This window comes from Spermophilus citellus, assembly GCF_964194105.1.
Source record: "Spermophilus citellus genome assembly, contig: SCAFFOLD_376, whole genome shotgun sequence".
Lineage (NCBI taxonomy): Eukaryota > Metazoa > Chordata > Mammalia > Rodentia > Sciuridae > Spermophilus > Spermophilus citellus.
This window is the reverse complement of record NW_027673121.1, coordinates 109,885-130,539: the sequence shown is the minus strand read 5'-3', so window position 1 is coordinate 130,539 and position 20,655 is coordinate 109,885. Positions and strand designations below refer to the sequence as shown.

Here is a 20,655-nt window from a genome sequence, read left to right as displayed (position 1 = left end):
AAACAGCAATCAGTTGGTGGCACTGACCTGACCCCAAATTTAAGTTGAATGCAGATGAACAGGGAAGGGAGAAGGCGGTGGGTCCCATGGGGGGGGCCACCAGGCCTGCCCCAGCTCACTGCTGGCACTGTGCCCGGGAGCCACCAGGGACATCCATCTTCCAGGACACCATTCGTACCAGAGTGTTCACAGCTGCTGTGGGTGCCGCCCTGGGCAGGGACGGTGAGGGGACGAGGGAGACCGGGAGCTGCTTTTCTGAGGGCGAGTTGTCTGCGCGTGGCCTTCGCGTGCTCCCTGCCAGCAGCGTCTGCCGCCAGCTAGGTCTCCTGTGGGACCACCTGCATGAGCTTCTGGCAAAGGACGGTCGTGGAGACTGCGGGAGAGGACACAGAGTGAGCGCGGCCAGGCCTCGGGCTGGGCCAGGCGTCCTTCTTGTGGAGACGAGGACCCACAAGCCCAGCTCCCACCTGACCTGTCCCCACACCGTGCCAAGCTGCAGGAGGACAGGAACTCCAAGTTTTGTGTGGCCCTCCAGACCGTGTGGTCAGCACTGGTGCCTCCCCAGGGCCTCCTGGCCAGCAGCACATTCTGCAACTCTCCGTCATGCCAGACTGCCCGGGCCAGCAGGCGAGGAGTGTGGGAGCAGGTGCAGCTGCCCACCCCAGAGCCCTGTGACTGCACAGCAACCTGGTGGCCTTGCCACTGTGCGTGTGCCCGGCCCACACTGCCCATGTCACCACTGTGCCCTGAGAACAGGCTGCCTGCGAAGGGCCCCAGGAACCGCCTGGCACTCTCTCTCCTTTTTCTTTGTGGTGCTGCCTGGCCAGCGCCACCCCCCCCCCCCAGCCACTTCCAGGGCCACCCTGGCACTTTCTACGCAGAGCCTGCCTGGGGAGGGAGACGGGTGGTTTCAGAACAAGGTTTCTGTCTTAAGTCTGCTCTGGGTGTGACCCTGCGTGAGATTCCACAGGGACCCAGGCTGGAGGAGAGTCCTGCTCAAATGATGGGTGGCTCAGCCCTTGGTGTGGGTCTCCTCGCCTGCACAGGGGCCACCCTAGAATCTTAGCTGGCAAGGCCCGCCGGTGCGGACTCTCTCAAGCCTGGCCTTCCACACGGGTGAGGACAGGGCCCACTCTGATGTGGACCACCCCGGGCCTGGCGCCTTCTCCTGCTCTGCCCAGGAAGGTCAGGCAGTGTGTCAAGGCTGGTGAGTGACAGTGGGCACTTCTCTGGCAACAGCAGCCTGGTTCTTGGGAACCCCTCTTTCTGAGATGAGCTGCTGCCCAGCTCTTGAGCTGGGAGTAGGTGGGTGTCCTCACCACTGACACCCTGCAGTGGCCAAAGGCCTGGCTGATGCCAGCCCATCTCGGCCAGTAGCCTGGACACTCACAGATGCCCTGGAGGAGCCACTTGGGCTTGTTCTGCCACCAGACCCCAAGGAAGTAGACAGGCAGCCCACTGAGGATGATGGCGAAGCCAATGCCACATTCCACAGGTGTCTTCCAGAAGGACACGGCGATGAGGAACAGGCAGGCCAGGATGAAGAAGACCGGCATGCCCAGGTTCACCTGGGGACAGCACAAAGCAGGGCGTCAGCAACCGGGCCTGGGCTCCTCCCGACCACCACACCCCGCCGAGTGACCTCCACCAGCCCACGGAGAGCTCCAGCCCATGTCCTGTGGCCAGCGGCGTGCCACCCTGGAGCCTCCCTGGGATCTGCGCCCGCCCCACCCACAGCCCCGGCCAGTGCCTGTGCTGACAGGGCAGGTGCTGACTTGCACCTTCCGCAGGGTCGGCCCCGGGGCACGAACTGAGCCCACGTCCGTAGCACTTCACCCCGGCCCTGGCACAGGCACCAGGCATGGAATGGCCCCAAGTCAGCAGAGGAATGAAAACAAGCAGCCGGGCTCCGGGGGTGGAGGGGGGCTGCTGGTTCCCACATCACAGACGCGGAGCCTCTGGGAAGGCCTGGCCACCCACCAGCAAGCAGAGTCCTGCCTGCTCAGAGGGCCCTTTGTGGGTGGACCAGGCACTCCTGCCCCAAACCCGCGGCCTGCAGACAGGCTGGGGCAGAAGCCGGGGCACAGGGAAGGCGGGGGCCGCAGAGGCCTGGGCAGCAGAGCCAGCTTCTCCCGGTCTGTCTGTGGGCGGTGCCGACAGGCCTGTTCTGAGAGCTCTGCTGTCCTGCACCCACAGGCGGCCAGGCTCAAGGGAACCGACTCCACGACAGTGCCCAGTCCCCTGGGAAAGCGTGCCCGCAGGACCTGGTGCCTGCACAAAGCCCTCCTGTGGACACCTGCCCCAGCTGTTGGGCTGGTCCCTGTGAAGGGTGGGGTGTCTAGCTGGCCACTCCTCCGACAGCCTTCCTGTGGGCCAGCCTTCCTATGGGCCCTCGTCAGGTGGAACATTAACCATATGTTAAAAGGTGCTACACTGGCTACCTGAGCTCCCAGGCTCAGGGCAAGGGGAGACCAGGGCGTCCTGGGCACTAAGTCACGGGGCTCCCTCCAGAGAGCCAGGCTCTTCCCCTCTCTAAAGACAGCTGGGGTGGGGTGGGGACAGGTCAAAGCCTGTGGTAGGAGCCAGTTATAATGACCTAGTACCAAAGGGAGCTGGCCGAGTGACAGGAGCTGCTGCCAGTGGCCACCTGTTGCTCCCAGGACTCCCAGTTGCCGTGCCCCCTCCACCGCTCATGCTCACGAAGCTGACTGCAGTTCCCAGAGCCCTCCAGAGGGCAGCAATGCCCTTTTGCTGGGGGGAGGTGGAGACTGGGAGGCCGCGCGGGTCCCACTCCTGCCTCAGGCTCCTCGGGACACTCCAGCCTGCTCTCTGCCTGCTCTCTGCCTGCGGCGCTGGCTGGACCCACCACCAGTACTCACCTTGATGGGCCGCTCCAGCTCAGGCTTCTTGAAGCGGAGCCAGACCATACCGATGATGGCCAGGGCCACGCAGAGCCAGTTGAAGAAGCTGAAGAAGTTGATGACGGAGAAGATGTCTTTGGAGAAGGCGTACAGCAGGGTCATGACGCACTGCCAGGAGAAAGGGGCTGGCTGAGCCCTGGGCAGGGCCATGCCCGATCCAGGGAGGATCGTGACCAGCCTCAGCCTCCAGCACATTGGGGTCGTGTGAGGTGCAGAGAGGCCAGGAGAGCGATGGGCTTCCAGGACAGTGGAGGTGCTGCCCACAGAGCAAGCACAGATGCCTGGACCCAACGCTTCTTGCACACCTTGCATCAAAGCAGCAACCTGGAACTAAACTATGCACCCACCAACTGGGGATCATAGTAAGTACAGAGTCCCCACGCTACACAGATGGCCGTTTCAAAACCAAGGTCAAGCTGGCCCTTTAAGCATGTCCAGAACTTCTGTGATACTTCTCTCTTTAAGAGGTGGAGCCTAACCCTGCTCCCCGAGGAATGGCACTTACGGACTCACTTTAACAACCAGGCCCAGGCAGCAAGGACAGCAGACCCGGCCGGGGCTAGGCCACAAAGCACACGGCCGTCTTGCTCTCTGGATCACATGTGCAGCGGGAGCCAGCGTCCCATCGCGAGGGTGCCCAAGCTCCCTGTGGAGAAGCCCGTGTGCCCACAACCTTTGGCCTCCTGTCCACAGCCCCTGCCATGCCCTTGGAGGGCAGCATGCCAATTGCAGTCATCAAGCTCTGAGACCAAGGTGGGCAGCCCCCGCTGGCGCTGCAGGATGTGGGAAGGTAAAGGCTTTGTGCTCTGGGCCCCGGGTTGGGTGGCTGTCACACAGAAGCAGAGAACTAACAAACAGGCTCAGAGAAGGAGAGAGAAAAGTGCACGGTGGATGCATGCCCAAGCCCAGAGGTGCCCGGACAGCCTCGGCAGTGGGACTGTCTACACCAGCACGTGCTGCAGAGTTAAAGTGCCTTCTCGGTGCCCGGGGCCTGGCTGACTAGAGCTCCCAGCCCCTGCAGCATCCCAGTCATGATCCGTGGCTCAGGGACAGTGGCCCTTCCCTGGCTGTCCCAGTCCTGCTCACAAGGTGGCGCTCTGGCTGCTCCAGAGCCCAGAGCGCCACTGTGTACACCTGGACAACACAGGTGGCGGGGCAGAGGGTGCAGGGCTGTGTGGCAGGCTTACCGTGAACACAAGGGACGGCATGGGTGTCAGGAGCTGTGGGTGGATCATGGACAGGATCGAGGGCAGGTGGCCTTCCCTGGACACCACGAAGAACAGCCTGTGGACAAAGCAGTGAGCAGTCAGGCCCACGACCCCACCCGTGGATGGAGGTGCCTACAGACAGCTGAAGGGTGGACCGCACCCTGCAAGTTGGGTCCCAGGAGCAGGGGCAGGAGCCCTGGTGGCCTCCCTCCAGCCCTCCTGGTGTTACTCCTGCAGTCCAGGAAGGGGCCTGCAGGACCCAGCAGTCCACCAGCTCCAGGGAGGGCGAAGGCAAAGGTCACACTTCCGGCCTCCCTGTCACCCGACCTCTACACACCAAACAGGACTCCAAGCACAGGCTGCAAAGCAGATGAGGCTGGCAGCCGGGCGACTCCCTCGACCCCAGGCGGGCACTCACCTGGAGGACGTGAACAGGGACCCGTTGACAGAGCCGAAGCAGGACAGGCCCACAAAGACGGGGATGATCCAGGACATGACTCCCAGGTGGTAGTTCCCAAAGTCCTGCAGGGACACAAGGACGTGAGCCCTGGGACCTCACCAGGGCCGACCCAGGACCCACTTGGCCTAATCCTGGCTTGTGCACACACAGCCATCCCTGGGATCAGTTCTGGACTGTGGGGACAGCTCAGGACAGTGGCCCTTCCCTGGCTGTCCCAGTCCTGCTCACAAGGTGGCACTCTGGCTGCTCCTGATGGCAGGCCCTCTGGTGGGCCTCCCTGGGTTGCCTGGCCCTGCCCAGCTGGCCTCTCGCCTGACCAAGAGCAGGTGCGGGTCTGGGGACGAGGATCTGCCTGCCTCACTTGGGGACTCTCACAGGGCCTGGTGAGTGGGTCTCTGCAAGCGCGGGATCTGAACCAAGTGAGACTCAGCCACAGCAAGGACACCCTGCTCCTCCCGCATGGGAGGGCAAGGGGCAGGAGCCAGAGGCCAAGGACACAGCCCAGGGGCAGTCTGTCCACCTGACCAACCGCAGACACGCTGATCATGGTAGAGGCCGCCTGGCATCTGTGGTTTCATCGCAGCCAAGGTTGAGGAGGATGCCACGCCCCGGCCAGCGGGGGAGCCCTCCTGTGACACCTTCCAAGGAGACTGAGGACAGCCGCACGGCCCTTCCAGGTAGGCGAGAGGCTGACATGCAGGGACAGCCTGGTCTCGGGCTCTTGGACCCCGGGGAGGCGGGCAGCTGTCTTACCACGGCCACAGCCTCGGATGTCAGCATCTGCTCAGTGGTCAGCGTGGTGAAGTAGGCCAGGTTCGTCAGCACGTACACCAGGGTGACGATGGGGAGGGAGATGATGATGGCCAGGGGCAGGTTCCTACAACAGGGAGGGGCTGGTTGTTGGAGCACAGCCCTGCGTGTCCCCACGTCTCAGCTGGCTTCTCGGGCAGGGGCCAGCTGCCTGGGCCTGGGGAGCCGGGCCACCTGGCTGGTGGCTCCATCTGCCTGCCTCGTTGCCCCTGATGGGGTCCTGTCTGAAGGCCCACAGCCCTGACCAGTCCCCACCCAGGACACCCTGGGGGCCAGGGCTGAGAGCCACCTCCGGGGGCGGGGGACCTTCATACACAAGCTGGAGTGGTCCAGAGGACAGAGGGCCACCCTTTGTGTACCTGGGGCTGCCGAGGGCATCTAATGCAGGACAGGTGTCCCAGGGGCACATGTGGTCCACTCCCAGGGCACAGCTTATTCCAGTTCACACAGGTGGACAGGGGCCCAGAAGCCAGCCCCGCCCATCACCCTAATTGTGAGCACCTGGCACAGCTCCCCAGAGGCCGAGCCGAGCCCACCAAAGGGTTTTGGATGGAACCAGCTTGTCCCTGTGACTTGTCCCTGTGATGTCTCCTTCACCCCTCCATGTACCTGTAGGGGTTGATCATCTCCTCTGTGACAAAGTTCAGGTAATTCCTAGAAATCAGGTTTCATTATGTCACCCCACAACCATTAGGAAAAAGATACAAACTCAGCAGGGAGCCCCCATAACCCCTGCGCGCCCCCTCACTCCACCCATCAGAGCCAACCCCGGTGAGCAGGGAAGGCCAGGGCCTGGGTTCCAGGTGGGATCGCACTGCGTCTGCCCAGTGGGGCCTGGGCGCACCAGGGCGGTCACTCCCACCTGCTCCTGCTCTCCCGCATCCCTGCCCACTCACCTCCCTCTAGCACCTTCCCACCTGCTGGCCATAGAGCTGCAGGTCCCAGCTGGGGAGGCTTCAAGCCTCTACCTTGTGCCTGTTCCGAGGACACAGAGAGGGACACATGCTACGGAGGCCTCAGGGGTCCTCTGACGGCCCTTCAGGGCGGCCTGGAGTTGGGATGCCCTTGAGAGGGCTTCCAGTGTCTGTCCTGCCTGTCCCCAGCTGCACACTTGAGTGCTGTGAGACCGTGAAGCGGCCAGACGTCCTGGAACCTACCATCCTCCGTAGGCAAAGAGGCCACTGTACAAGGCCAGCACGATGTTGCCCACGTCCAGGTTGGTGCCTTGGAAGGAGAACTCTGGGTTCAGATTAGACACGCCACCTGGCAAAGACCACGAGGGAACGCTGGTCAAAGGATGCCAGGCAGGGCCCTGCCGAGAGGAGCAGGGCAGGGGAACAAGCGGATGCGGGGGCCTCTCCCTGCCACCACCTGAACAGCCTGCTGAGCCCTGGCAGAAGAGAGCTGGGCCCCTCCCTGACATGGAGGGGCATGGCCTGGCCAGAGCCTCGGCCACTCCGAGAGAGGACAGGCAGCTCTGCAGACTTGGTCACTGCTGCCCATTTGGGTCAGGGTCACCACTTGGCTCAATGAGGGTGACCACCCCATTGGCCAAGGGACCCCAGTAGGATGACAGGAGAGAACACTGGGTGGACCCACGAAGGGTCCACTTGTCATTCACCCACCTGAAGCCTGTGCTTCAAACGCAGCACAGGACCTCCTACAGCAGACACTGCTGGGGCCCCTTGGAGGGTGGACAGCACTCCTGTTGGGGGTCCTTGTTCTTACAGCGCTCTGGACCTGGGAGTCTCCCGTAACTGGGCTGGGAGGCTGAGGACCCACCTGCCACCGGGACTGGCATCCTGAGAAAACCTCACCCAGCCCCGGGGGACAGCCTCCTGCTCTCCTGGTTATACTATGGTCAGCAAGCTGGCTGGACCCTGTGGGCTGGGGACAGGCATTCAGGACAGGCACTTTCAACAACGCCTCAGCTGAGCTGCCCACAGCCCCTCTAGGTTCTAACCCACCTGCTCTCCAGTGGAATATTCTGGAGTACCTTACTTCTGAGGAACCCAGCCACATTCCCAGCGCCTGGACCCAGACACTCTGCTGGGAGGGAGGGCATCTGTCCTACCAGTGGGGAAACTAAGGCATGGCCACGTGCCAGGGGTGTGAGGATCTGCCAGCCTGAGTAACACCCACCCACAGTGCTATGGCAGAGTAAGCCCCAGGGACTAGGGACACATGCCTGCCTGCTGGTGAGCAGCACTGGACCAAGCCAGCACACAGGACACTTCAGATCCCTGTTTTACCAACGGGTCACCACCACTGCCCTCCAGACTGGACAATAGCAGCCTCTTACCCACTAAGGACAAGACATGGGGCTGGGGACATGCTGAGGTCTCCTAGTCAGAGCCAGATACCTGCAGCCCAAGACCTTGGTGACCCCAGTGCCCATGTGGCACACCACTCTGGCCACCAGCTCAGGGGGCAATCATCACTCAAGATGGTCCAGAGTTCCTACTACAGGGCAGGACTTCCTGGGACTCGGCTCGACTTGGTGGCCTGAGACGGCCAAGCGCACGCTGGACCAGGTCCTCCCAACCAGCCATGTGGCTCTGTTCCTGGGACAGTGTGGCTCGGCCACCCTACCAGGACCTCCCCTGGAGGAGACGGCTGCCCAGGTGCAATGGGACAGTACCCCAGACCACCTAGCCTTGAGCACAGCTGGTCAGCTCCAGCTTCCCACCTGCCATCGGGTGGGAGATAGTGGGAGGGCAGGGTCAAGTCCCCCGGGAGGTGAAGCTCTGCCAAAGATTGTTGGCGTGGGCCCCCAACTGACACTGAGGCCCTGGAGGCTGGCTGTCCTGCCTGACCATGGACAGAGGGAGCATGGGGTGCAACAGGAGTCCAAGGACCTCAGCAAGCAGCAGAGCCCAGGAGTGTGGCCAGTCTCCGTCTACACTGGATACTGGCCCAGGAGGGAGGCCACAGCTCCACTGGCCACTTGACCAATCACAGGCTACCTTCTCTCCACAGGTGCCATGGGGTGGTACTAGGTCTGCTGGTCTGGACCCCGAGCTGTCCCTGGGCTGGGGCTGGCACGGCCTGATGTGGTTTGGGGGTGACCGTACAGAGCCAGGGCTCTACCTGCCCCAACTGTGCTGCTCAGCCACAGCTCTGCTCAGGGAGGCTGGTCCCTGCCCTCTCCAGGGCAGCCAGAGGCGGCAAGGCCACCCACGCAGGGTGGCAGCGGTTCTGTGGGAGGCTGGTGCTGGCCCCAAGGAGAAATGGGAGACACGCACCCTCCTGAGAAGATGACCCCAGAATGGCAGTCCCACCCCACGATGCCTGGACACTTTCCAGGTCGCCACAACTGGGTGACACAGAAGGGTTCAGGTCAGAGTGGCTGCTCAATGTCTGAAACGCCTGGCGCAGCCCCAGGCTGGGTCACACTGGCCTGTCCCCCACTGCCCAGGCCAGGCAGAGGTGACTTCCACAGCCTGCCATGGATGGAAAGGACTGCGCTGCCAGCTCAGGGAACGGACAGAAAGGACAATGTGGACCCAGCAGAGCTGGGTGCAGGCCTGGTCCAGCACAAAGCAGCTCCTACCACACTGAGGTGCAGGGCCTCACTGCCTCCTCTCCTGCTCTGGCCGCCCAGGGGCAGTGACTCCGTCCCAGGCAGTTCCTGGCTGGCAGCCTGTAGCAGCCCCTGAAGTCCCTCCCCTGGGTGTCCCCATCCCCACCCATAAAGCGCGCCTTCCTGAGGGGCTGGAGGAAGCCGAGGCACAAGCAGCGCTGAGAGCCCAGCAAACCAGAGGCCGCGTGGCCCTGGGAGCTGGTGGGGCCTGAGAACTGGGGGAGGGTGGGCGTGTGCAGAGACCCAGGAGAGAGGTTTCAGGGAAAGAGTCCAAGTCCCTGTCACACCAGTGCAGCCATGGGAACCACCCACCCCGGGGGACATGGAACTGCCCCTGCCCTCAGATTCCTCCCTGACAGATGCCGGGGAGGGAGGGTTCCCTTGATGGCCAAGTGCATAAGGGAATGGGACTGAGAGTCAAACTCTTCCCACCGGGGACGTGGCCAGCCCTGTGGCCCTGACTCAGGACAGAGGCTCCCCATGGCCACTGTGTCCCCCGAGATCTGCTTGGCCCTCGTGTTGAGGAAAGCCCTGGCTACAGCTTGCCAGGGCCCAGGCCTGGGAAACCCGTGATCTGGAGATGGCCAGCTCTGAGCTCACTCCTGTGCTCGGAGATGGGGGGAGCCTCAGAACCCCACCAGCCAGGCACAGCCCAGGCACACTTGCTGCAGGGAGAGGACCTCCATCCCTGGCAGCAGGAAGGCCACGCTTCCACTGGGGACAGCTGCCATCCTGTCCCTCACTCTGCCTCTGGGCTCCAGCACAGCGGTCAGACAGAGGAAGGCACTGAAGCGCGAGGCTTGCCGCCGGAGGGCAGGGGGAGCCCTATCTGAAGAGATGGTCTGAGCGGGCCAGTGAGGGCTGCAGTGGGACCCTCAGGAATTAGACAGGTGTCCCCACCATGTCTGGCAGAGAGACGGAGGCAGATCTGGGGCAAAGCAGCCATGGGCTCAGGGACGCCTGGAGCCTCCCAAGCTGGAACCCTAACCCTAACCCTCCCCAAGGACTCTGGTTTCAATTTTTTTTTTCTTTTCTTCTATGTCCTCCCCTGGAGACTTGGGAAGGACGGTCCTGACAACACCTTGACTTTGGACTTGAGACCTCCAGGACTATAGCAGATGGGCATCTGAAATCCATAGAAGCAGCCCTTTTGCCTTAAGATGAACATCGGCTGTCGCAGCCACCCAGTGCTGGGGGATCCTATGAGCCAACAGGCCAAGGTGCCCCCACTGTGTCTCGGACATGCCACCCTAGTTCTGGGCAATTCCCTATCTGGAAGATGGGCTGACCCTTGGCTGGTGCTGGGTGGACACTGGTGGGGCCTCAGACTCAGGGCCTCCATTGCTCTGTGTGGCTGCTGGCTCAGCGGGCTCAGGAGAAGGCGCAGTGCTGGCCACCCCAGGGCTCCCTCTGCCTGTCCCCTGGCCTGAGTGCAGGCCCATATTGCTCTGCCTTCGCCTTAAGTCTGGGAATGTGGACACGGCAGAAACCTGGTTCTGGGGATTACGGCTGGGACCAGATGGCATCTGTCCACCACGGTGAGTGGCATTGGCTTCTGGAAGTCTAGGAGCGGGCATCCTAGACTTGGCATCCGCGGCCCTGGCTTTGACTCCCAGCACCACACGTAGGTGGAACCAGCCCCTTCGCCTGGAGAGCAGCTCTGCCCAGCAACCCTGAGTAGGAAGGCCTTCCCAATCCACAGCCAAGGGCAGTAGAGGGCCCCTGTCAGGGCCATGGCAGTGACCGCCCCTCGTCCTGCTCGGGCTCCCCAGCCTCCATCCTGTGCTGACTGGCCCGGGGCACTGGAAGCCCATCTTCCTGCCCTCTGATCCCACCCTGCTGGCACAAGTGGTACATGTGACTTCCACATCTGTCATTCCTGTGGTGCAAGGACACACTTCAGACCTCTCGAGGAGCACCAGCGGGAGAGCGGCTCCCTGGGCAGTAGCTTCCTTAACCACAGAGCTTAAAGTGGCCACAGAGGCCCCATGAGGATGCCACATGGCCTGGCACTCCTGTCTCCAGGGCCTGGGTCACCCGCTGTGGAGGTCTGACCCTGAGTCTGGCATGAATCCAGAGGGTGCCTGGAGGCCCTCGGCAGGCCAACCCCATTCTAGAGTAACCCAAGTCCGCCAGAGCCCCCCTGTCAGACCGGCTCCCTGGACCCCTGTAAGGTGGGGCTGGCCTGGGGGGGGTCCCTCTAAGTTTTGCTTTGGCAGCCTGAGGCTGAGCAGTGGCTGGCTTCTTCTCCGTGAAGCCCCTGGACTATTTAGGATTCACTTTGAGGATCCCACCCCCTGCTGGCAGGGGTGGCCCCGAGCGCAGGTCTGAGGAGGACCGAGTGGTGTCCCCAGCTCAGACGATAGAGCCCTGAGACTCCTGCAGCTGCGGTTGGAAGTGGGCTTGGGAGAAGTGACTGAAGGCAGAGAGGACAAAGGGAAGTGTCCTTATCTGTGGAGACCCCAGGAGGCTCGCTCTCTCCACCAGGTGAAGTGACTGTGGGCAGGTGCCTTCTACAAAGCTCAGGTGGCCCCTGGCTGGAACCCGCCCTGCAAGAAGCTGCTCTCAGCATCCAGGACGTAGGGTCCCACCCTGGTCACCCCAGCCGGACTCCCAGGTGCTCTGGCCCCAGTGGGAAGCCAGCAGGAGCCTCAGCGTCAGGTAGAAGAGCGGTGGTGGCTTCTGGCAACCTCTCAGGCCCTTTGGGAACAGACCTGGAGCTGGACTCTCCCAGTAAGGCCGAGGCCCCTGCACTGTCCCCAGCGGTACTCAAGGACAGGGCTCGTGACCCTGCATGCCACCGGACTGGGACACTGCACTTCTCGGAGCCTGGGGGACCTTGCCACCTAAGAGCGCTGTAGAACACTCACTCCACAGACCAGGAGTGCCACACAGATCCGCGTCCCAGCCCCCGGCAGGTGACGCAGTGGGAGTCGGGCCCTGGGTGGGCAGCACTCAACCTCCAGGACACCTGGCAGCGAGGGGGTCTAACCCAGACTGCTCCCGGGAGGCGCGTGGAGGAGGAGAAGGGCTCTAGGAATGCCTCTCTCACCACCGTCCACCCAGCCTAACTGCTGGAGAAAGATAAGCAGGTCCCGCCCTGGGTGTCAGCCACAATGGCCCCTTGTGCCTCCCCAGCAGCAGTGCGGGGAGCGGCCCTCCTTCCCACTCCCACCCTGGCCGCCCGCTCGTGTTTGGGAACAGCCTGACCCTGGGCCAAGGCCATCGGGCTGTGTCACGAGTGAGGGCCATCTGACAAGATGGCCGAAGGCAGGTGGCGCCCATGCCCCACACACTCGTCGGCCACCCCCTCCCTGACGTGGTGCCCTGGGCTAACCTGCCCCAAGCGCGGACCCCATGCTGACTGCCTGCATCTGAAATGCCCATCTGAGCCGCGTGCATCCCGAAAGCACTGGACTAGACCCAGAGGCAGCACCCTGGCCCCGGCCCCCGCCCAGGGGCACCCTGGTCCTAACAGCCACAGATCAGCACTGGTCAGGACGACAGAGCCATGCAGCCGGTCACCTGGGGAGAAGGGACATTCCAAAGGGTGTTTCTGGGCGCCCCACCTGCGTCCAGAGCTCTCCTGCTCACAGGTCATGGGAACCCCAGCCCAGGGGGGGCAGGGCCAGTGGGGAGGACGGGTGGCCAGGCCTTCCTGGGTTCGTGACCTTCCCCCAGAGCCAGGAACAGTCAGGACCCTCTGCGGCCAAGAACCCACAGAGGCCAACCTCAGCACTCGGTGTGTGTCCAGGGCCTGTGACCAACCGAAGGAGGACTGTCTGATAAGACCTTGCAGGTTCTTAGCTACGGAACATTCCACAGCCTGGAAAGGAAGGGGGCGGGCCCGCAGCAAAGGTGCAGGAGGTGGCAGGCGCGTCTGTGTGTCAGAGCACCCAGGAAGAGGCCCAGCAAGGTGGCCCGTCCGTCAACACCTCCAGAGCACACCTGCACAGGACTCCCCTTCACTCCCCCCAGCCCCCGGAGAAGGTGGCCAGGGAAAGACTCCGACACCCAGTGACTCGCCTAGAGCCATAAGGTCACCACCAAACCTGGGTCTGTACTTCAACACAGGTGCTCCCAGCGCTGCTGACTTGGCCCCTGTCTGTTCATCTGGTCTTTTATTTCCATTAAACAGAGGAGGACTGTGCTCCTCACCTGCAGGCCCGGTCTCCACACCACTCAGAATATGCCCCCAGGTGGTTCCCCACCGAGGACAGGCACTAGGGTTTATGCTATCCCCCTGGGTGACACTCCCTCTCAAGGGGCTCAATAATCCTCCAGGGTTTTTTTTGAGGGGAGGGAACGGGGAGTACTGAGGACGGAACTCAGGGGCCCTGACCACTGAGCCACATCCCAGCCCTGTTTTGGATTCTATTTAGAGACAGGACCTCACTGAGTTGCTGAGGCTGGCTGGGAACTCAAGATCCTCCTGAGCAGCTGGGATTAAGGTGTGCGCTTAATCCAAAGCCACACAGCTGCAGGCCCAGGGACAAGGCCACTGCATTTGCCAAGGAACACCAACAAGAGCTCCCTGGAGGCCCTGTCCACAGCTGCCAATGACAGCCTGTGGTGTGACAGGAACCCAGCTCAGTCACAGGGCAGCAGGCCACTCACAGGACACAGTGTCCTGAAGGTGCCCTGATGGTGAGCACCCACAGCAGAGAACTGAACTCCGGCCCTGCTCCCGGGGCGCCGGGGGCCAGTCTGCGCACACACTTCCTGGGGTGTATGCAGGAGGGGCTCCCTGCCCACCTGGAAGGGCATCAACCTTCCCAGAGGACTCACCCCATGTGGGAGCATGGTGCCAGGACAGGGCCCACCTGGCTGGGGCCACGCAGCAGGTGCCCAGCACCGCATCAGGCCAGCTGCCACTCACCCTTCCCGATCTGGATGAAGCCAAGCAGGATGATCAGGGCCAGGGCCAGGAGCTTGGCTGTCGCGAAGGCGTCCTGCACGCGGGTGGCAGCTTTCACGCTGTAGCAGTTCACGGCCGTGAGCAGCACTGCGGAGACAGGGCAGGGAAGGTCAGGGTGCCTCGGGCTGGGGGCAGATCCAACAGAAACAGTAGTGTCCCCACCAGCCCCCTCCCCCCAGTTTCAGGTTCTCTGGGACTTGTTTTGATCAACTTCCTGGTTGAAGGTCAAAGGTTGGAAACACCAAACTCTCAAAAGAGCTGGATCCCAGGTGCCCTAGGCTGGGGCAAAGGACTTCCTTTTACTGAGCTGACCTGCCCTGAGGGGCAGAAGTGCCCTCCACCTGCGGGGAAGCGCCAGCTTCAGACTCAAATCAAAGAAACTCTGCCCCTGGAAGAGGGATGCATCACCTCTGCCCCCAAGTGAGCTCCATGGGGTCCCATGAAACAGGGGGCCACCTGTCAGGCCAAGAGAGAAACAGGACAAAGTGGATGCAGCCACCATGGGTGGCAGGAGAGGAGCAGGAGCCTGAGGCAGGAGGCCTCCCCACACAGGGCACTCAGGTGGGCTCAGGGGACAGACGCATGCTCCAGTTCCACTGCTCCCTGGCTAGCAGACACCAAGACAGAAATCCACACGGAACCTTCTGCAGACATGCGCAACTGCACCGGGAAAGCCTGAAACCCAGTATCCTGGAAGGCCAGGTGGGCATGCAGCATCTGCAGGAGTCATGGGCTCAAGCCTGCAACTGGTCCTGCCAGCCCCACTGGACATCCAGCCCTGAGCCAGGGTGGGTGGTGGGCATCTCAGTGTGCAGGAGCCACCGGTGAGGGCCCAGGAGCCACCGGTGAGGGCCCAGGAGCCACCGGTGAGGGCAGGTCCTGCCGCTGGTCCTGAACACAGCACGGTCCTCCCAGTTGTCCAGTGGGCTTTGCAAACCCAAGGCTGAAGTACCTTTAGGGACCTGAACACAGGGAGTGCCTGGCTAAGTCACATGCACTGTGATTAATTGTGATGGCCACAAGCCACAGTCAGGACGTGGGACCTGCCATCATGCCACCATTCCACTCTGCCCTCAAGCCCCCAGCCTCTCCCTGGCCCAGCTGCACCCTGGCCATCAGGCTGTCAGGGAGGGACTGTTTGGGGGGAAGTGACACTGAGCTCTCTGTTGACCAGGCCCTCCGGGGTGAGACCGGTGGGCCTGCTCCTCCAGAAGCTTCCCTGGTGGCCTGGCGGGTCCCAGGCACACGGCAGGTACTGCTCTCTCAGCCCAGCCATTAGCAAAGTCAAACATCGTGGGACCCTCCCTGGTCCTTCTGCCCAGCAGCCCCTCCCCTCCAGAGAAGGGTCCCCAACAAGACAAGTGCCAGGGAGTCCCAGGCTCTCACACCAGCAGCTCCAGGTCTGAAGCTCCTCAGAGACTGTCCTTGACTGTCCATGTGGCATTTGGGCCAGTTGTGGTCACTGTTGTGTCCAGTGCAGAGCCAGTCAAGGCAAGAGCAGTTTTGAGATGTGTGCTGGCCACTGCCACCAGCCCAGCTTCCAGGCAGGCAGAGGACGCCAGGGCTGGGGGGAGGCCCCCTGCCCCCTCCCCTCCCACCCTGGCCTCTCCTTCCTGGCAGAGCAGGTCATGCCCCTGTGGCTCTGTCCATGGCCCTACCTACGGTGGTGGCACATTGTGGGTCTACTCTGTCCAGTCTGGCGACCACTAGCCACAGTGGCTGCCAAACACTGGAAACATGTCTGTGGCCTGAGGATCTGAATTTTTACTTTCACTGACTCTTAGTTTATTTGAATTGAAATAGCCACATGTGGCTGCTGTATCGGAGAGCACCACTCTGTTGGGCCCCTGCTCCCTTTTCCAGCTGGGTGATCCAGGCGGGTTTCCTGCCTGCTCTGTGCCTTACCTGCTCCATCTGCAACGGGAACCTCGGGGAAGCAGACGGATGGGCTGGCCCCGTGATGAGTGCAGGGGACTGCAGGTCTCCTGTTCTCTGGTGCCACACGCCTGGTGCCTCTGTGGCCACTCCCAGCCCCAGACAGGACATGACCTGGAAGGAGGCCATGACTTTGGGCATTGGAAAGCCCAGTGACCTTCACATCCTCATTGGAAGCAAGCCCCTGGCAGAGAGGAATGCTAGATCCCCTGTGAAGCTCTCGCTTGAGCTATAGGCCTCAGGGATCTGAACGGCAACTTCTCGGGGGAAACGCCCTATTGAGGCTCCGGGGGAGTCGGAAGGGGAGCCGACGGCCCGCAGCCCGGGGTCTGGCCTCGGGCAGAGTTCCCTCCCGCGACCCAGCTGGGAGGGCTCGGGGCTGCCGTCTCCACCAGAGGCCGGGACTTTGGAGGAGGCGGCTCCGGAGCTCCGCGCGGCAGAGGAGCACAAGTGCGTCTGGGCACGCGGGCCAGAGGAGGCCCTGCCCGCCGCCGGGGAGCTGCAAGCCTCGAGGCGCTGCGAGCGGCGCGGCTGTTGCCAGCCCCCGCGGCCCGCGCAAACTGCGCACAACTACTTCTCCCGCGCCGCTCGGGGGGTCGGGGGCTGGGCGGCTGCCCCGCGGGGCGGCAGTGCCAGAGCCCCGCCGCCGGTTGCCCGCCCCCGGGCGCGGCCAAGTGCGCCCCGCCGGGCTCGCACGCTCCGCCGCGCGGGCCGCTAAGGCCCCCGGCAGGCACGCGCGCCCCCCGCGCGCCCCCCCGCGCGCACACGCTCCCGGGCACGCACGCCGCCGGCCGGCCCACGTCCGCCCCGCCCCGCCTCCCCCGCGCCCCGCCCCCGTCCCCGCCGCCGCGCTCCCATTGGCCGGCCGGCGAGTGACTCGCGGCGCCGGCCCCGCCCCTCGTCAGTCACTCGGCGGAGGCGGCGCTGGCGGGGACTGGTCTCGTCCGGAGACTGGCGGCGGCGGCGGCGGCCGAGCTCGAACTCCGGCGGCTGAGGGCGGGCGGGCGGCCGGTCCGCGACGACTCCCGGGCGGCGTTTCTCCTGCGGGCGGCGGCGGCGGCGGCGGCGGCGGCGGCGGGGCTGGGCGCAGCCCGTCCATGACCATGGGCGACAAGAAGAGCCCGACCAGGTACCTGCTCGGCGCCGCGGGCGGAAGGGAGGCCAGGGCGGCGGGGGCCGGCGGCGACTAGGCCCGAGCGGCGCGCGCGGGGAGGCGCGGCTAAGATGGAGACCGGCGGGCGGCGGCGGCGGGCGGCGGCGGGCGGCGGCGGGCGGCGGCGGCGCTCCGCGCGGGCCGGGGCCGTGCGCGCCGCAGCCATGGCGGCTCTTCCTCAGCCGCCCTCCGCCGCCGCCGCTCCTCCCAGACAAAGGAGATTTGCACAGGTGGGGAGGAGGCGGCGCGGGCGGGCGGGCGGCGGCGGAGGCCCGCGCCCTGCCGCGCCGCCCCGCGCCCCCCGGACGCGCCACCCGCCCGCCGCGGCCTCCGGTCGGCCGCGGGTGCTCCAGGCCCCCGGCCGGGCCGGCGGCCGCGCGGGGTGGGCGTGGGGCGCCGCGAAGTTTGCCGCGCCGGATTCCTGCGGCACCGCGCCGCTCACGCGCGCCTGTGTTTTGCTGTGCCCTGTCCCCGCTCGCGCAGGCCTAAGAGGCAAGCCAAGCCCGCCGCGGACGAGGGCTTCTGGGACTGCAGCGTGTGCACCTTCAGGAATAGCGCCGACGCCTTCAAATGCAGTATCTGCGACGTGCGGAAAGGCACCTCCACCAGGTACGCGGGGCCCGGCCCCCTTGGTCGGGCACTGGGCTTTAAAAAAATTTTTTTGGGGGGGTGGTGGGGGGAGGGCGGCGAGCTGTACTTTTCTGCCCTGGCTCCAACTTGTTGATCGCGGCTTTTCCTTCGCCCTGGGGGTGGGCGACGGGTTTGGGGTCGTGTGTCTTCGGCGTTGGGTGCAGTGCCTCATGTTCGCGGGATGATTTATGGGAAGGAATTTTCCCAGGTTTTCGTATTATTTCATACAGACGCCGGGTTTGACACTTGTATCCTTTTGGCTTATTGGTGTTGGCTCGGAAAGAGAGGAAGCAGTGCTCTTGCTATGGATTGTAGGACACGAGACCTTTTTTAAAAAATTTATTTTTATTTTTATTTTTTAAATTTCTGCCATGTGCAGAATGGCTTTAATTTGCCTGTCCTGAGTTATTTTCCTCCTCTTTGGGGAATTTAATGGTGGTAGTACAGAAAGTCTGGTTATGTTTTTCTTGTTGGAGCTGTAAATGTCTGTTATTTTCTTGCACTTGAAAATAGACGTTGGGGGGTATGATAAAGAAAGTGCATGTTTTGGAAGGCCGAGTTGTCAGGTTTTTTTTTTTTTTTTTTTTTCCCCTGCATGATTAGCTTATGCAGAGTGGTGATGGGGTTTTGCAAAATGTGAAGTGAATGGGATGACTATTTTGAAGTTTGTGTTTTAAGCTTCATTGTGATGAAAATAATGTTGGTTGAAAGAATTCCTTTTCATGTAAATGAAGGTGGTATACTCTAGGTATGTAAGGGTATGTAATGGTAGGTAACGGAGTTGAACTACTTTAGATCCCCTGGGAGGAAATGTCAAGACTGATTTTCTGGTCTTCAGGTCATCCTTAAACTTTTATCTGGAATTTCAGTCCTGTTTGAAGTGAAACTGTTCTTGGTATCATTTAATGGACAGGCGTTGGGGTGTGTGTCAAAGGAAGACATTGAGTTTTTGGTGTATGCTTTAGAACTTAAAGCGGTGGCCAGGAGTCTCATTGCACTAGCTACTTGTTTTTGATTGGTGGTGTTCCAATGTGTCTGTGTAGTAGTGCTCTAACTGGATGTACTTGTTTGAATGTGTCCTGTTGAGGGTTCCTTGCTGTGTTTATACCTGGGATTAAATAGGATACTGGACAACCTAAAAGCATGTAAGTGGGGTTATTTGGTCCAATCACCGGTAGAACTATTCTGTGATTTCCACTAACTCCTAAGTAATGAAACCACTCAATAAAAATAGTATAGAACTTGAGGAAGATATTTCCCCATAAGTAGCTTTCCTAAAAGTAAGTTCATGTCACCTTTTTGTATCATCATAGATTTACTTAAAATTTATCATAGGCTTACTTAAAATTAAAAAACAAAACCTTTATTCGTGGTTTCATGGATTTTGTTTTGCTATCTAAAATAGGGGATTCCATCAGATGGCATGAAACTTTAGAAACATATTTGTTACTTAAAGCAATAGTGATTGTGTATTATTTATGAGTAATGTTTTTTACATGTAGAATCCCTCAGAGGCCAAACCTCTTTATTGTGGTTTTGCTTTGAGTGTTACTGTAGATGGTGTTCAAGTAAATGACTAGGAAACTCCTAAGAACTTGAGAATCTCACTGGTGAATAGAAACTTAAGCCAAACTCAAAAGTTTACATCTGATTTATTGCTGGGAATAATTATCTCATAATGAAATGCATTTCAGTTTCTACAGAAAAGTTTTTTAAAAACCTGACTCATCAAGTTTTTGGAAGCACGTGGAAGGTTTTGACTTTAAAGAATAAAGATTTTTTAGGGCCACAGATGATAACAGTGAAATTCATTTTTTAACAAATCCTGTGAAATATTTCAGAGTAAGTTCAGGAAAAGTGGCTTGTGTAGTACCTTTATGGATCCTCAGGCAGTTTTTTTGATGTCTGTCATTGAGTAGTATTTGAACATACATTTCACAAGTCTGAGAACTTGAACTCTCACCAAGTTGTGATACTCTTATTTGACTGAGATTTCTTTGACTTTGGTTATTATCACTATTTTAGTGTTTTAGATCTTTGCAGAAGGCATTAATCAGAATTCAGTTAACACCTTGGCTTTCCTCAATTACCGATGGGCGTCATGTGGACAGTGAGTTTTTGACAGGTTTCGTCTTGTCCTTCTGTGCATTAGCTTGGTCAATTTCTCTGTGATACTTGCCACTGCGCTGTTTTTTCTTGGGTCTTTTTTTTTGGTACCTCACAGGTTTGATATGAACTTGACATTTTCTGTCTTGTTTGGTATTAATCAGACTTGGTATTGACGGCCGTACAAAACTTTTTTTTTTCTTTTCCAGTCTGGGGGGGATTGAAGCCAGGACCTTGCACATACTAGACCAGTGCCCTACCCCTAAGCTACAACCCAGCCCTGTTGTTTGGTTTTGGAACTGGGTAATAGGCAAAAATCAGGGATTTTAGAACAGTTTGTTGACTGACATAGAAATTGTTTTAGCTGTATTTTAACAGCCTAGTCAAGTAAATGACTAGGAAACTCCTAAGAACTTGAGAATCTCACTGGTGAATAGAAACTTAAGCCAAACTCAAAAGTTTACATGGTTATTTTGAAGTTTTTGGTCATTCTTTTCTTTATTGTCACTGTCATCTACCAGTCAGTCCGGGAGAACAGCTTTGAATTAGTGGCAGCCCAGCAGGGAACAGAACTCTATTTGCCCTATGAAGACAGAGTTGATGTTCCTAAATATGATTAGGAAAATACTGCCACTCTTCCTAGGCTGTGGAAGATACTCTTGAAGGCATTGGGTAGGAGAGGGACATGTGTAAAGGATGGCAAGACATGTATCCAGATGACTGTAATTCAAGTTGTAAAGACTCTGAGAGGCAATAAAAAATGGGATTGAAGCAGTCTGGCTTGGGGAATCAATCACATGGTTCCCTTCCCCCCACTTCTTTTGGACAACTAGAATTGATTTCTCTAGAATCACCTGCCAGCTTTACACTGTTATTGCCATGTGCATCAGATGTTTTTAATTCTGCAGGTATAATCATGAAGGTGATTCAG

At 60.2% G+C, this 20,655-nt stretch overlaps 1 protein-coding gene and 1 pseudogene across 2 annotated transcripts in view; one reads left to right on the top strand and one right to left on the bottom strand.

The window, feature by feature from the left end:
* Positions 1 to 317: 317 nt before the first annotated feature.
* Positions 318 to 15,964, bottom strand: LOC308640076 (large neutral amino acids transporter small subunit 1-like; the record flags this gene model as incomplete). The annotated part of the gene is made up of 11 exons (XM_081312122.1): positions 318 to 373; positions 1,391 to 1,568; positions 2,880 to 3,029; positions 4,109 to 4,205; positions 4,548 to 4,651; positions 5,343 to 5,466; positions 6,009 to 6,053; positions 6,557 to 6,662; positions 13,862 to 13,987; positions 14,542 to 14,617; positions 15,806 to 15,964. 11 exons carry the CDS (start codon positions 15,962 to 15,964, stop codon positions 318 to 320), a joined length of 1,221 nt encoding a protein of 406 aa, XP_081168248.1.
* A 974-nt stretch (positions 15,965 to 16,938) lies between these two features.
* The window catches only part of LOC308640075 (phosphatidylinositol 3,4,5-trisphosphate-dependent Rac exchanger 1 protein-like), a 34,370-nt pseudogene continuing 30,653 nt past the window's right edge, over positions 16,939 to 20,655 (top strand). The window contains exons 1-2 of the transcript in view: positions 16,939 to 16,964; positions 17,151 to 17,597. The product of the transcript in view is annotated as a phosphatidylinositol 3,4,5-trisphosphate-dependent Rac exchanger 1 protein-like (transcript). The remainder of the gene's footprint in view (positions 16,965 to 17,150; positions 17,598 to 20,655) is intronic.